This window comes from Hypanus sabinus, chromosome 10 (assembly GCF_030144855.1).
Source record: "Hypanus sabinus isolate sHypSab1 chromosome 10, sHypSab1.hap1, whole genome shotgun sequence".
Classification (NCBI taxonomy): domain Eukaryota; kingdom Metazoa; phylum Chordata; class Chondrichthyes; order Myliobatiformes; family Dasyatidae; genus Hypanus; species Hypanus sabinus.
Window position 1 is genome coordinate 71,046,866 of NC_082715.1, and position 13,004 is coordinate 71,059,869.

Genomic DNA, 13,004 nt, shown 5'->3' on the forward strand with positions numbered 1-13,004 from the left:
GGCTCGGACAAACTCAGCGCTCGACTCTTCAGCCCGCTGCCGCCGCGTCGCTAAGCAATGTCTTGCATAGACGGTGTTCACCGGCCTCAGGTACTGTCTTTTGAGGGTGTCCAGTGCCCCTTGGTAGGTCGGCAGGTCTCTGATGAGGGAGTATACCCTTGGACGGACCTTGGGGAGAGGAGGATTTTGTGCATGATAGCAGGCTCAGTCATGGGAATCTCTTCCAGGTATGATTGGAAGCATGTAAGCCAGAGTTCAAAGGCAATAGCTGTTTCTGAAGCTTGAGGATCAATGTCCAATTTTTCCGGACGTAAAATACTGTCCACATTTTAAAATTTCAGCTAAATAAATTGATGCTCCATCAATAACTCTCGGACACGTGAGGCGAGAGATAGGCTTTTATTAGCTGGAAGAATGAGCACTATCAGCAGCAAGAGACCATCACACAACATCCAGGAGACTGAGGGAGGAGCAGAGCCTCCAATCGCCTTTATACAGGGGTCTGTGGGAGGAGCCACAGGAGCAGTCAGCAGGGAGAGCGTGTCCAAACAGGTATATGTTGTTCACCGCACAATCAATGCCTCGCATCATCTTATACACCTCTATTAGGTCACTTCCCATCCTCCGTTGCTCTAAGGAGAAAAGCCGAGTTCGCTCAACCTATTCTCATAAGGCATGCTCCCCAATCCAGGCAACATCCTTGTAAATCTCCTCTGCACCATTTCAATGGTTTCCACATCCTTCTTACAGTGAGGTGACTGGAACTGAGCACAGTACTCCAAGTGGGGTCTGACCAGGGTCCTATATAGCTGCAACATTACCTCTCAGCTCTTAAACTCAATCCCATGATTGATGAAGGCCAGTGCACCGTATGCCTTCTTAACCACAGAGTCAACCTGCGTAGCAGCTTTGAGTGTCCTGTGGACTCAGACCCCAAGATCCCTCTGATCCTCCACACTGCCAAGAGTCTTGCCATTAATGCTATACTCTGCCATCATATTTGACCATCTCACACTTATCTGGGTTGAACTCCAGGAGATGTCTAATATAGTGGTCACAATATGAATATTTTCTTTATATTTCTTATTGTAACAAAGCTTTTTAATATATTGCATTAAGCTGCTGCCATAAAATAACAACTGCATAACATGCGTCAGTGATATTAAATCTGATTCTGATTGTGATACTTAGTGCACAGGCTGAGAGGAGGAAGTAAACTGATGGGATTGGCAAAACATGTTCCAGCCTAATTCAAATGAAATGTTTCTTTGGCCAATACTAAAAAAAATACTGTCATTTTACAGATCTGACAAACTCTTCATCATCTCAAATAGTATTAAAGTTTCATATCTTTTCATCAGAAATCAGAAGTAATCAGAAGTAATATTCATCAGAATATTAAACTCTGATATCTGATATTCATCAGAAGTAATATTTTAATTATTCTTGTCACAAAGCCTTCAGAAGTCCACCTGAATCATTGCAACTTGCAAAGATATCTATTCTGATTCTCTGTGGCGCTCTCTAAAATTCAGTTTACTACTGATAATTGCTGCAATGGCCCAGATTTTGATAGATTTTACCAGCATTTCCACATGGAGCTAAAGCCATTTCTAAAAGTAAATGGGTTTCAGGACTCCCTGTGGAGAACGATGCTAGAGTGGGGATTAGTTGGGATTCCTGTGCTTTAACACTGTGGAAACTGTTCTGGGATCTCATGTCAGACTCGATCTGTTCACTTGAATGTGGATTCTAAGTCTGCAAGGAGATAAGAGATAATTTTAATTATTTGTCTTTGTCATCATGATTTTAATTACCATAAGTATGAAGAACTAAAACTTCATGTCTTCATGTCTATGCCTCTATACATCACTTACCACCTATCATGTTAATAAAACCATAAGACCATAACTCATAGGAGTTGAAATTTGGCCCATCAAATCTGCTCCACCATTCAAGCATGGCGGACTTATTATTCCTCTCAACTCCGTTCTCCTGCTTCCTCTCCATAACCTTTGACACCCTGACTAATGAAAAACCAATCAGCTTCCACTTTAAATATGCTCAATCACCTTGCCTCTGCAGCCTTCTATGGCAATGAATTCCACAGGTTCATCACTCCCTGGCAAAAGAAATTCCTCCTTATCTCTGTTCTAAATGGACATTCCACTATTCTGAGGCTGTGCTCTGTGGTCTGACACTCACCCAGTATAGGAAACATTATTTCCACATCTACTCTGTCTAGGCCTTTCAGTATTTGATACGTTTCAATGAGATCACTCCTCATTTTTCCAAACTCCAGTGAGCTCAAGCCCATACCATCAAATGTTACTCATACATTAACCCTTTCGTTCCTGGTGTCATTCTCATGCACTTTCTCTGGACCTCTCCAGTGCCAGTAAATCTTTTCTTAGACCTAGAGCCCAAAGCTGCTCACAATACCCCAAGTGAGTCTGATCAATGCCTTATAAAGCCTCAGTATTATATCATTGCTCTTATATTTTAGGCCTGGTGAAATGAATGCTGACATTGCATTTGCCTTTCTTACCACCAGCTTAACCTGCAAGTTAACCTTTAAGGAGTCCTGCACAAGGACCCCAATGTCCCTTTGCACTCATTTTCCATAATTCTCCACCTTCCCCCTAGCCCATTTCCTTCCAACCTATCACTTCCTAGCTCTCTACTTTATCCATCCCCCCCCTGACGATCCCATGTTACTTCACTCCTGATGAAGGGTTTTGGCCTGAAACGTTGTCACTACCTCCTCCCTAGATGCTGTCTGGCCTGCTGAGTTCTGCCAGCATTTTGTGTTTTTATTTGGATTTAATTTGGCCTTTTTGATACTGGTCAACAGAAAAAAAAAACTCTTGTGTCAATATGAAAACAGATCTCTAAAAGGTAATCTAAATTAATTGCAAATATAAAACACAAAATGATTGATTGCATAAGTATTCACTCTCTTTAATATGACACATCAAACCACACTGGTGCAGCTAATTGTTTTTAGAAGTCACATAATTAGTTGAATGGAGATCTGTTTTTGAAGACCTTTGTGCAGTCAAGGTGTTTCAACTGATTGCAGTAAAAATACACCTATATCTGGAGGTCCAGCTGCTGGTGAGTCGGTATCTTGGCAAAAACTACACGAAGAAGACAAAAGAACACTTCAAGCAATTCTGCGAAAAGTTTATCGAAAAACACAAGTCAGGAGATGGATACAAAAGAATTTCCAAGCCATTGAATATCCCTTGGAATACAGTTCAGTTAATCATCAAGAAATTGAAAAATAATTACAGCTGTAAATCTGCCTACAGCAGGCTGTCCTTAAAGACTGAGTAACCGTACAAGAAGGGGACTAGTGAGAGAGGTCACCAAGAGACCTATGACAACTCTGGAGGAGTTACAAGCTTCATTGGTTGAGATGGGAGAGACTATGCATACAACAACTGTTGCCCAGGTGCTTCATCAGTCACAACTTTATGGGAGAGTGGCAAAGAGAAAGCCACTGTTGAAAAAAATTCACAAGAAATCACAGCTAGAGTTTACCAGAAGGCATGTGGGAGACTGAAGTCAGCTGGACAAAGGTTCGCTGATCTGATGAAACTAAAATTTAGCTTTTGGGCTATCAGACTAAAAGCACACCATCCTACTGTGAAGCACGGTGGTGACTGCATTGTGCTGTGCGGAGCTTCACTGCAGCAGGCCTGGAAGGCTTGTGATGATAGAGGGTAAAATGGATTCAACAAAATACAGGGAAATCCTGGAGGAAAACTTAATGCAGTCTGCAAGAGAACTACGACTTTGGAGAGATTTGTTTTTCAACAAGAAAATAACCCCAAGAATAAAGCCAAAGCTACACAGGAAAGATTTAAGAACCACAAAGTTAATGTCCTGGAGTGGTTAAATTAGAGTCCTGACCTCAATGCCATTGAGAATTTGTGGCTGGACTTGAAAGGCATTATTCACTCATGATCCCATGCAATCCGCCAGAGCATGAGCCGTTTTGTAAAGAAGAGTGGGGGAAAATTGCAAAGCTGACAGAGACCTGTCCACATAGACTCAAGGCTGTAAATGCTGCCAAAGGAGAATCTAGTAAATACTGATATGAAGGGGTGAATACTTATGCAATCAATTATTTTGTGTTATATGTTTGTAATTTAGATCACTTTTATAGAGATCTGTTTTCACTTTGATATGAAAGAGTCTTTTTCTGTTGATCTGTGTCAAAAAAAGCCAACTTAAATCCATTGTGATTCTATGTTGTAAAACAATAAGACATAAAAGCTTCCAAGGGGGTGTATACTATCAATAGGCATTGTATCTTACTATATACTACCCTGAGATTCATTCCTTGCAGGTATTCATGGTAAAAAAAGAAATGCAATATAATTTACAAGAAGCTATATAAGCTGACAAATGCAGACAAATAACATGCTAAAGAAGACAAACTGTACAAATAAAACTTAATACTGAGAACATGAGTTGCAAAGATTCCTTGAAAGTGAGTCTTTAGGTTGAAAAACATTTCAGAGTTGGGGCAACTGAAGGTAGCCATGCCAGTTCAGGGGCCTATGGTTCCTCTGGGGGTCAAGGTGCAAAACGCAATAAAAACAATCACACACAGCACAAGGCTGATATTGCACATATAGTTATGATTGCAGAAAAGCATACTTCTTCTTCTTCGGAAACACATCACCCTTACTGAGACGCAGCCCAGAGACAGCATCTCGCCGGAGAGTCCTCTGTCTTGGGATCGGCCCTGTGGCTTCCATTTTCAACACACAAATTAATATTGCCTCCAGGTGAAAATCTTTCCTTCCCCAGGGATGAGGTCTGTGGAGATTCTGCTGGCACTTTTGTAACTCTGGATCTTTATGGGGTGGCGTTGCTAACTCCATGCCCAACCTCCTCCTTTTGCAGCCAGAGCCTAGTCCCTGAGTGTCATGGCTTATAGATTGATGGTGCATGGGATGTGACCTGGAGCAACATTTCTGCAAGAACATAGCATTCAGTTATCAGCATTCCTGGGGAAAACTTAAATTATTTAAGTTTTTACTAATTTAAGATATCCAAAATTAGGCTTAATATCAGCAGAATTTGTCATGACTTTACAGCGGCTGTACAATGAAATACATGATGAACAAATACAGGAAAAACATTGAATAACTGGAAGTATATTTATGTCTAATAAATTTTTAAGTGCAAATAAGTAATGCCGGAAAACAGAAATTAAAAAAAGTGGTGAGGTAGTGTTCCTGGGTTTAATGTCCAATTAGAAATTGGATGGCAGAGGGGAAGAAGCTATTCCTGAATCACTGAGTGTTTGCCTTCAGGCTTCTGTACCTCCTACTTGATGGTAACAGTGAGAAAAAGGCTTGCCCTGGATGCTGCCTTTCTGAGACACCGCTTCTTGAGGATGTCCTGGGTACTTTGTAGGCTAGTACCCAAGATCGAGCCAACTAAATTTACAACCCCTGCAGCTTCATTTGGTCCTATGCAGTAGCACCCTCCACCCCAATCCATACCAGACAGTGATGCACCCTGTCAGAATGCTCTCCACGGTTCATCTATAGAAGTTTTTGAGTATTTTTGTTGACATAACAAATCTCTTCAAACTCCAAATGAAGTATAGTCACTGTCTTGCCTTCTTTATAATTGCATCAATATGTTGGGAGCAGGTTAGATCCTCAGTGATCTTGACACCCAGGAACTTGAAACTGCTCACTCTCTCCACTTCTGATCCCTCTATGAGGATTGGTATGTGTTCCTTCATCTTGCCCTTCCTGAAGTCCACAATTACTCTTTCGTCTTACTGACATTGAGTGCCAGGTTGTTGCTGCGACATCACTCCACTAGTTGGCATACCTCGCTCCTCTATGCTGTCTCGACCCCATCTGAGATTCTACCAACACTGGTTGTATCATCGGTAAATTTATAGATGGTGTTTGAGCTATGCCTAGCCACACAGTCATGTGTATAGAGAGAGTAAAACAGTGGGCTAAGCACACACCCCTGAGGAGGATTGTCAGTGAAGAGGATATGTTATCACCAGTCTGCACAGTAGTGGTCTTCCAGTTAGGAAGTCAAGGATCCATTTGCAGAGATCCTTTAGGTCCAGATTCTATAACTTCTTAATCAGGAATGTGGGAATGATGGTATTAAATGCTTGTGTTGTGCAGGTGTCTAAAGCCTTGTGAACAGCCATGGGACCCAAAACTGTTGACAATACTCCAAGTGTGGCCTCACCAATGTCTCATAAAGTTTCAGCATTATCTCATAGAAACACAGAAAAACTACAGCACAATACAGGCCCTTCAGCCCACAATGCTGTGCCAAACATGTACTTACTTTAGAAATTATCAAGGGTTACCCATAACCCACTGTTTTCTAAGCTCCATGTATCTATCCAGGAGTCTCTTAAAAGACCCTGTCATATCCACCTCCACCACCTTTGCTGACAGCCCATTCTATGCACTCACCACTCTCTGCGTAAAAGAAAAATTAACCCCTGACATCTCCTCTGTACCTAATTCCAAGCACCTTAAAACTGTGCCCTCTCATGCTAGCCATTTCAGCCTTGGGAAAAAGCCTCTGACTATCCACATGATCAATGCCTCTCATCATCTTATACACCTCTATCAGGTCACCTCTCATCCTTCACTGCTCCAAGGAGAAAAGGCCGAGTTCACTCAATCTATTCTCATAAGGCATGCTCTCCAATCCAAACAACATCCTTGTAAATCTCCTCTGCACCCTTTCTATAATTTCCACATCCTTCCTGTAGTGAGGTGACCAGAACTGAGCACAGTACTCCAAGTGGGATCGGATTAGGGTTCTATATAGCTGCAACATTACCTCTCGGCGCTTGAATTTATGCCCATGGTTGATGAAGGCCAATGTACTGTATGCCTTCTTAACCACGCAGTCAACCTGCACAGCAGCTTTCAGTGTCCTATGGACTCAGACCCCAAGATCCCTCTGATCTTCCACACTGCCAAGATTCTTGTCATTAAAACTATATTCTGTCATCATATTTGATCTACCAAACTGAACCACCTCACACTTATCTGGGTTCAACTCCATCTGCCATTTTTCAGCCCAGTTTTGCAACCTATCAATGTCTCGCTGTTACTTCTGACAGCCCTCCATACTATCCACAACGCCCCCAACCTTTGTGTCAGCAGCAAATTTACCAACCCATCCCTCCATTTCCCCACTCAGGTCATTTATAAAAATCACAAAGGGGCCCAGAACCCATGCAGAATATGACCCGTCTACAACCACTCTTTGCCTTCTATGTGCAAGCCAATTCTGGATTCACAAAGCAAGGTCTCCTTGGATCACATGCCTCCTTACTTTCTCAATAAGACTTGCATGGGGTATCTTATCAAATGCCTTGCTGAAATCCGTATACACTACATCTACTGTCCTACCTTCATCAACGTGTTTAGTCATGTCCTCAAAAAATTCAATCAGGCTCGAAAGGCACGATTTGCCTTTGACAAAGCCATGCTGGCTATTCCTAATCATACCATACCTCTCCAAATGTTCATAAATACTGCCTCTCAGAATCTTTTCCATCAACTTGCTTTTATATTCTATTCCCCTTGAAATCAATGCCAACATTGCATTTACCTTCTTCACCATAGACTCGACCTGTAAATTAACCTTCTGGGAGTCTTGCATGAGGACTCCCAAGTCTCTCTGAACCTCTGATGTTTGAATTTTCTCCCCATTTAGATAATAGTCTGGATTATTGTTCCTTTTACCAAAATGCGTTATCATATTTCCCAGCACTGTATTCCATCTGCCACTTTTTTGCCCATGTTTCCAATTTGTTTAAGTCCTGCTGTAATTGCATTGCTTCCTCAGTACAACCTATCCCTCCAACTATCTTCGTATCATCCACAAACCTTACCACAAAAACATCAATTCCAATTATTGAAATAATTGATAAACAATGTGAAAAGTAATTGTCCCAATACTGACACCTGAGGAACATGACTAGTTACTGGCAGCCATTCAACAAGTTACAAGGCCTCACCATTCAACTATCCAGAATATCTCACTCTTGTACACCCCTTTTGTTGCCATCTGAAATTCTATCAACAATGGTTGTATTAACAGCAAATTTATAGATGACATTTGAGCTATAGCTAGTCACACAATTATTTGTATACTCTAGAGAGAGTGGGCTAAGCAAACATCCCTGTGGTGTACCAGTGCTGATTGTCAGTGAGTTAGAGATGTTACTTCCAATACACACAGATTACGGTCTTGCAGCTAGGAAGTAGAGGATCCAGTTGTAGAGGCTTACTTAGGTTCTGTAACTTTTCACTCAGGACTGTTGGAATGATTGTGCAAAATGCTGAGCTGTACATAATAAACAACATCCTATCATATGTAATTGTATTGTAAATTACAAATTATGCACAATTTTTACAAGAAAACAAATTTAGAACTACGAAGTCTATTTTAATGCAATGCGGTCACAGTGTTGCTATACTGAGAGAATGTTTAGAGTTGTGTTGCTTAGTTCAAGGAGCACATGGTTAAAGCAAAGTAGCTGTCCTTGAACCTGGTTGTGTGGAAATTTGAGCTTCTGTGCCTCCTGCCCGATGGTAGCTGTGAGGAGATGCCATGGCCTGAATGTTGGAGATCTTTGATATCGATGTTGCCTTCTTTAGGCAGTGCCTCCTGCATATACTATTGATGGTGGGGAGAGGTGTGCCCATGATGTATTGGGCAGAGTCCTTTGCTCTCTGCAGCTTCTTACATCTCAGCACATTTGAGTTGTCATAGCAAACATATCCTGGACCAGTCAGGACACTTTCAATACATTATTGGGACCACTTCTTTTTATGATCCTTATCAATAATTTAGAAACATAGCATAGAAACAAAGAAAACTTACAGCACAATACAGGTCCTTTGGTCCACAAAGCTGTGATGAACATATGCTTACCTTAGAAATTACCTAGGGTTTTCCATAGCCCTGTATTTTTCTGAGCTCCATGTACCTGTCCAGGAGTCTCTTATAAGAGATGGAATTTAGATGATGGAATAGATGGTTTTGTTGCCATCAAAGTTGTGAAGATTGGTAGAGGGGCAGGTTGTGTTGAGGAAATGCAAAGGGACGTGGCAATCCTTGTGTAGAACGCCTTAAAGGTGAACTTGGAGGAAGAGTCGTTGGTAAGGAAGGCAAATGCAATGCTAGCATACATTACAAAAGCAGGGATGTGATGCTGGGGCTTCATAAGGCACTGGAGAGGCCTCATCTTGCTTATTGTAAACGGTTCTGGGCTCCTCATCTTAGAAAAGATGTGCTGACATAGGAGAGCATACTGAAGAGGTTGACAAGGATGATTCCAGGAATGAAAGGGTTATCATACGAGGAACGTTTGATTGCTCTGGGTCTGTACTCGCTGAAATTTAGAAGGATGAGAGGGAATCTCATTGAAACATTTTGATCGTTGAGAGGCCTCAAGTGAAGGATGTTTCCCATGGCACAGTTTCAAAATAGAGGGCCATGCATTTAAAACAGAGATGCGAAGAAATTTCTTTAGCGAGGGGGTGGTGAATTTATGGAATTTATTAGCACAAGCAGCTATGGAGGCCAGGTCATTGGATGTATTTGAAGCAGAGCTTGATGTTTCTTGATTGGACCATGGCATCAAAGATTACAGGGAGAAGGCTGGGGAGTGCGGCTGAAGAGGGGTAAAATCGATCAGCCGTGACTGAATGGCAGAACAGACTTGATGGGCCAAATAGTCTAATGTCTTATGGTCTAATGAACTGAGGTATAGATGCACTGAAAGTTGTCTAGATTTAGGAGACTGCGTTACAAAGAGAGCCTGTGTAGACTTTGACTTTATTTCAGGGCAAGTTGGAGAATGAGGGTGATCTGATAGCGTTGTACATGAGCACAGAGCCAGGGTCAGAATAGGTCAAATCAGGTTCATTATCAGTGACAAATGTATTGAAATTTATTGTCTTGTGACAGACGAGAAGCGTTCCTGGATCATGCTGCTGGGAGATGTGGTGAAAGTGGATACAGTATCATTGTTTAAGGAGGATTTTGACAGGCAGATGAACAAGCAGATAAAGGGGAGGATATTCGTTCTGTGGTCAACACCGGTTTTGTAGATTGAAGGGCCTATCCTTGTGCTGTACTGTTTTTGTTCAAACTCCTCTCTGAGGACCATCACCTTGTCATGATGGACAGGCTTGTGAATTCCTGAGATCCCAAGTGTGATGCTCCTGAAATTTTAGCCATTTGACTCTTAGCTCCTGACAGGGTCACCCATAGCAGTAAGGTCAACCAAAAGACAACCCTTCAGGAGAACCAAGTTTAATACTTGCTTTGAGTGATTACACTCACACTATGTTCAAGTTAGGCTGGTTGGTTAAATGCCATGGCTGCCTGCCTGACTATTACAGTTGAACTTTGTTTTAGTAAATATGATGTTTACTCACTGAATTACATAAAGTTATTTTCAGACAGCCGATTTATTGTCCTTTTTTGAACTTTCTTCAAGATGATGATTCTGTAGTGCCAACTGGCTTTGATCTAACTTTCACAATAAGTTATCATCACTGATGTGTCTCTTTGTATTTTTTTTCTTTCCTAGTTTTGCCAAGCCACACCTGTGGCAATCCAGGAGTGATTCCCAAAGGAGTTCTGCATGGAACCAGGTTCAACATTGGGGATAAGATCCGGTACACCTGTGTCACAGGCCACGTACTGGAAGGTCACGCAGTACTGACCTGTATCGTTAGTCCTGGTAATGGAGCATCATGGGACTTCCCACCACCATTTTGCAGAGGTAATGTTGCAATAAAATTTCATTGGCAGCATTGTAGATTAGCAGTTAATGTAATGCTATTAAAGTACCAGTAACCCAGGTTCAATTCCTATCACTATCTGTAAGGAGTTTGTACATTCTTCCCTGTGACACTGTGGGTTTCCTCCATGTCCTTTGGTTTCCTCCTACATTCCAAAAGCACACAGGTTTTGGTAGGTTAATTGGTCACATGGGTGTAAGTGGGTGCCATGTGTTTCTTGAACTTATGAGAGTCACAGTCATAGAACACAACAGCATGGAAATGGGTCTTTTGGCCCAACTAATCAATGCTAATTTGTTATTCTACCTAGTTTCACTGATCTGCATCTGGACCATAGCCCTCCTAACCTTCCCATCCATGTACCTATCCAAATTTCTAATAAATGCTGCAATCAAACACAAATCTACCACTTCTGCAGACAGCTTGTGTCACACTCTCACTACCCTCTGAGTGAAGTTCTCCCTTATAATTCACCTTTCATCCTTAACCCATGATCTCCTGTTACAGTGCTGCTTCTCTAAATAAATAAATAATCCACAGACATGCAAATATACCATGGTGAGGCAGAGGTGTGTCAAGTGCTAAAATGAGCAACTTATTTTAGTAATCGAGTCTTGGTACAATTGACATCCAATAAACCTACATGTTACATCAATTGCCACATTACATCAATTGGTTGGGTCTCTTGCCTCACCACCTCTCCTTTCCTCTTCATACCAGCCATCTCCCCTGTCCACTGCCACTTGAGTCATCAGCCATCAGTTTCCTACCACAGATGCAGTATTCATCTAGCAAGGTGTTTATTGCAATAAATGTTCTGGGATACTTAAATAAATTTCAGAACACATGCAGCATAGACAGGATCAGAATTAGAATCAGGTTTATTATCACTCACATGTGATCGTTATTTCTACTGTTGTCCTCCTGTCAGCTTGAACCAGTCTGGCCATTCTCCTCTGACCTCTCTCATTAACAAGGTGTTTTCACCCACAGAGCGGCTGCTCACTGGCTGAGTTTTGTTTGTCATACCATTTTCTGTAAAACTCCAAACACTGTAGTGCATGAAAATCCCAGGAGATCAACAGTTTCAGTGATATGCAAACAATCCAATCTGGCAGCCAATAATTATTTCACAGTCAAAGTCACTCAGATCATATTCCTTCCCCATTTTTATGTTTGATCTGAACAACAACAGAACCTCTTGAACTAATGCATTTATGCCTTGAGTTGCTGCTACATGATTGGCAGATTTTATTCCACTTTTGTCCTGCTCAAGATACTTAAGTTTCGAATGATTTGTCTGGGTGACAGTGAAACCAAAGCTTTTCACTTTTTTTTTTGCATTGGTACCATAAGGCTATAAAACATAGGAGAAGATTTGGCCATTCCATAGAGTCTGCTCCACCTTTCCATGATGACTGGTTTATTATCCCTTTTAAACTTATTTCCCTGCTTTTTCCCCATCCCTTTGACACCTTGATTAATCAAGAACCTATCAACCTCCACTTTCAATATACTCAATGACAGGACCTCCACAACCATGTGTGACAATGAATTCCATAGATTCACCTCTGGCTAGAGAAATTGTTCTTTATCTCTGTTGTATTCTGAGGATGTGCCTTCCAGTCCTAGACTCCCCCACAATAGGAAACGTTTTCCCCATGTCCCCTCTATCTATGCCTTTCAATATTCAATAGGTTTTGATGAGATCTCCGATTCTTTTAAACTCTAGTGAGTACAGACCAATAATAAATCAATTCTTTACAAAGAGTCAAAATCAGGTTTATTATCACTGACAAGTTGTGATATTTATTGTTTTGTGATAGCAGAATGGTGCAAGGCATAAATAAATCACTGTGAGTTACAAAGCTATTCCAAAAACTTTGAGTGTGGGTTTTTGGGCTCCTGCACCTCCTCCCTGGTGGTAGTAATGAGAAGATGGCATAATTCAGGTGGTGAGAATCTTTGATGATGGATGTGCCTGTAATAAGGGTTCCTAAGGTCATGAACAATAACCCAGGACCAATTACAAATTGGCTGTTGCAACCCCACATGTTATAATTATGAATCATGGTTTTTTTTTGACATCCTAAAAGTAATGAGGTAGAAAAATAGGTTTTCATGTTTCTTCTACCGACTCAATCATCAAGGTATTTTCTG

General features: G+C 41.4%; 1 protein-coding gene across 1 annotated transcript in view; it reads left to right on the top strand.

The window, feature by feature from the left end:
- LOC132400744 (CUB and sushi domain-containing protein 1-like) overlaps positions 1-13,004 on the top strand; it is a 2,029,389-nt gene that overhangs the window by 901,334 nt on the left and 1,115,051 nt on the right. The window contains exon 4 of the mRNA XM_059982042.1: positions 10,631-10,825. Within this exon, the coding sequence (XP_059838025.1) occupies positions 10,631-10,825 (195 nt within the window). The remainder of the gene's footprint in view (positions 1-10,630; positions 10,826-13,004) is intronic.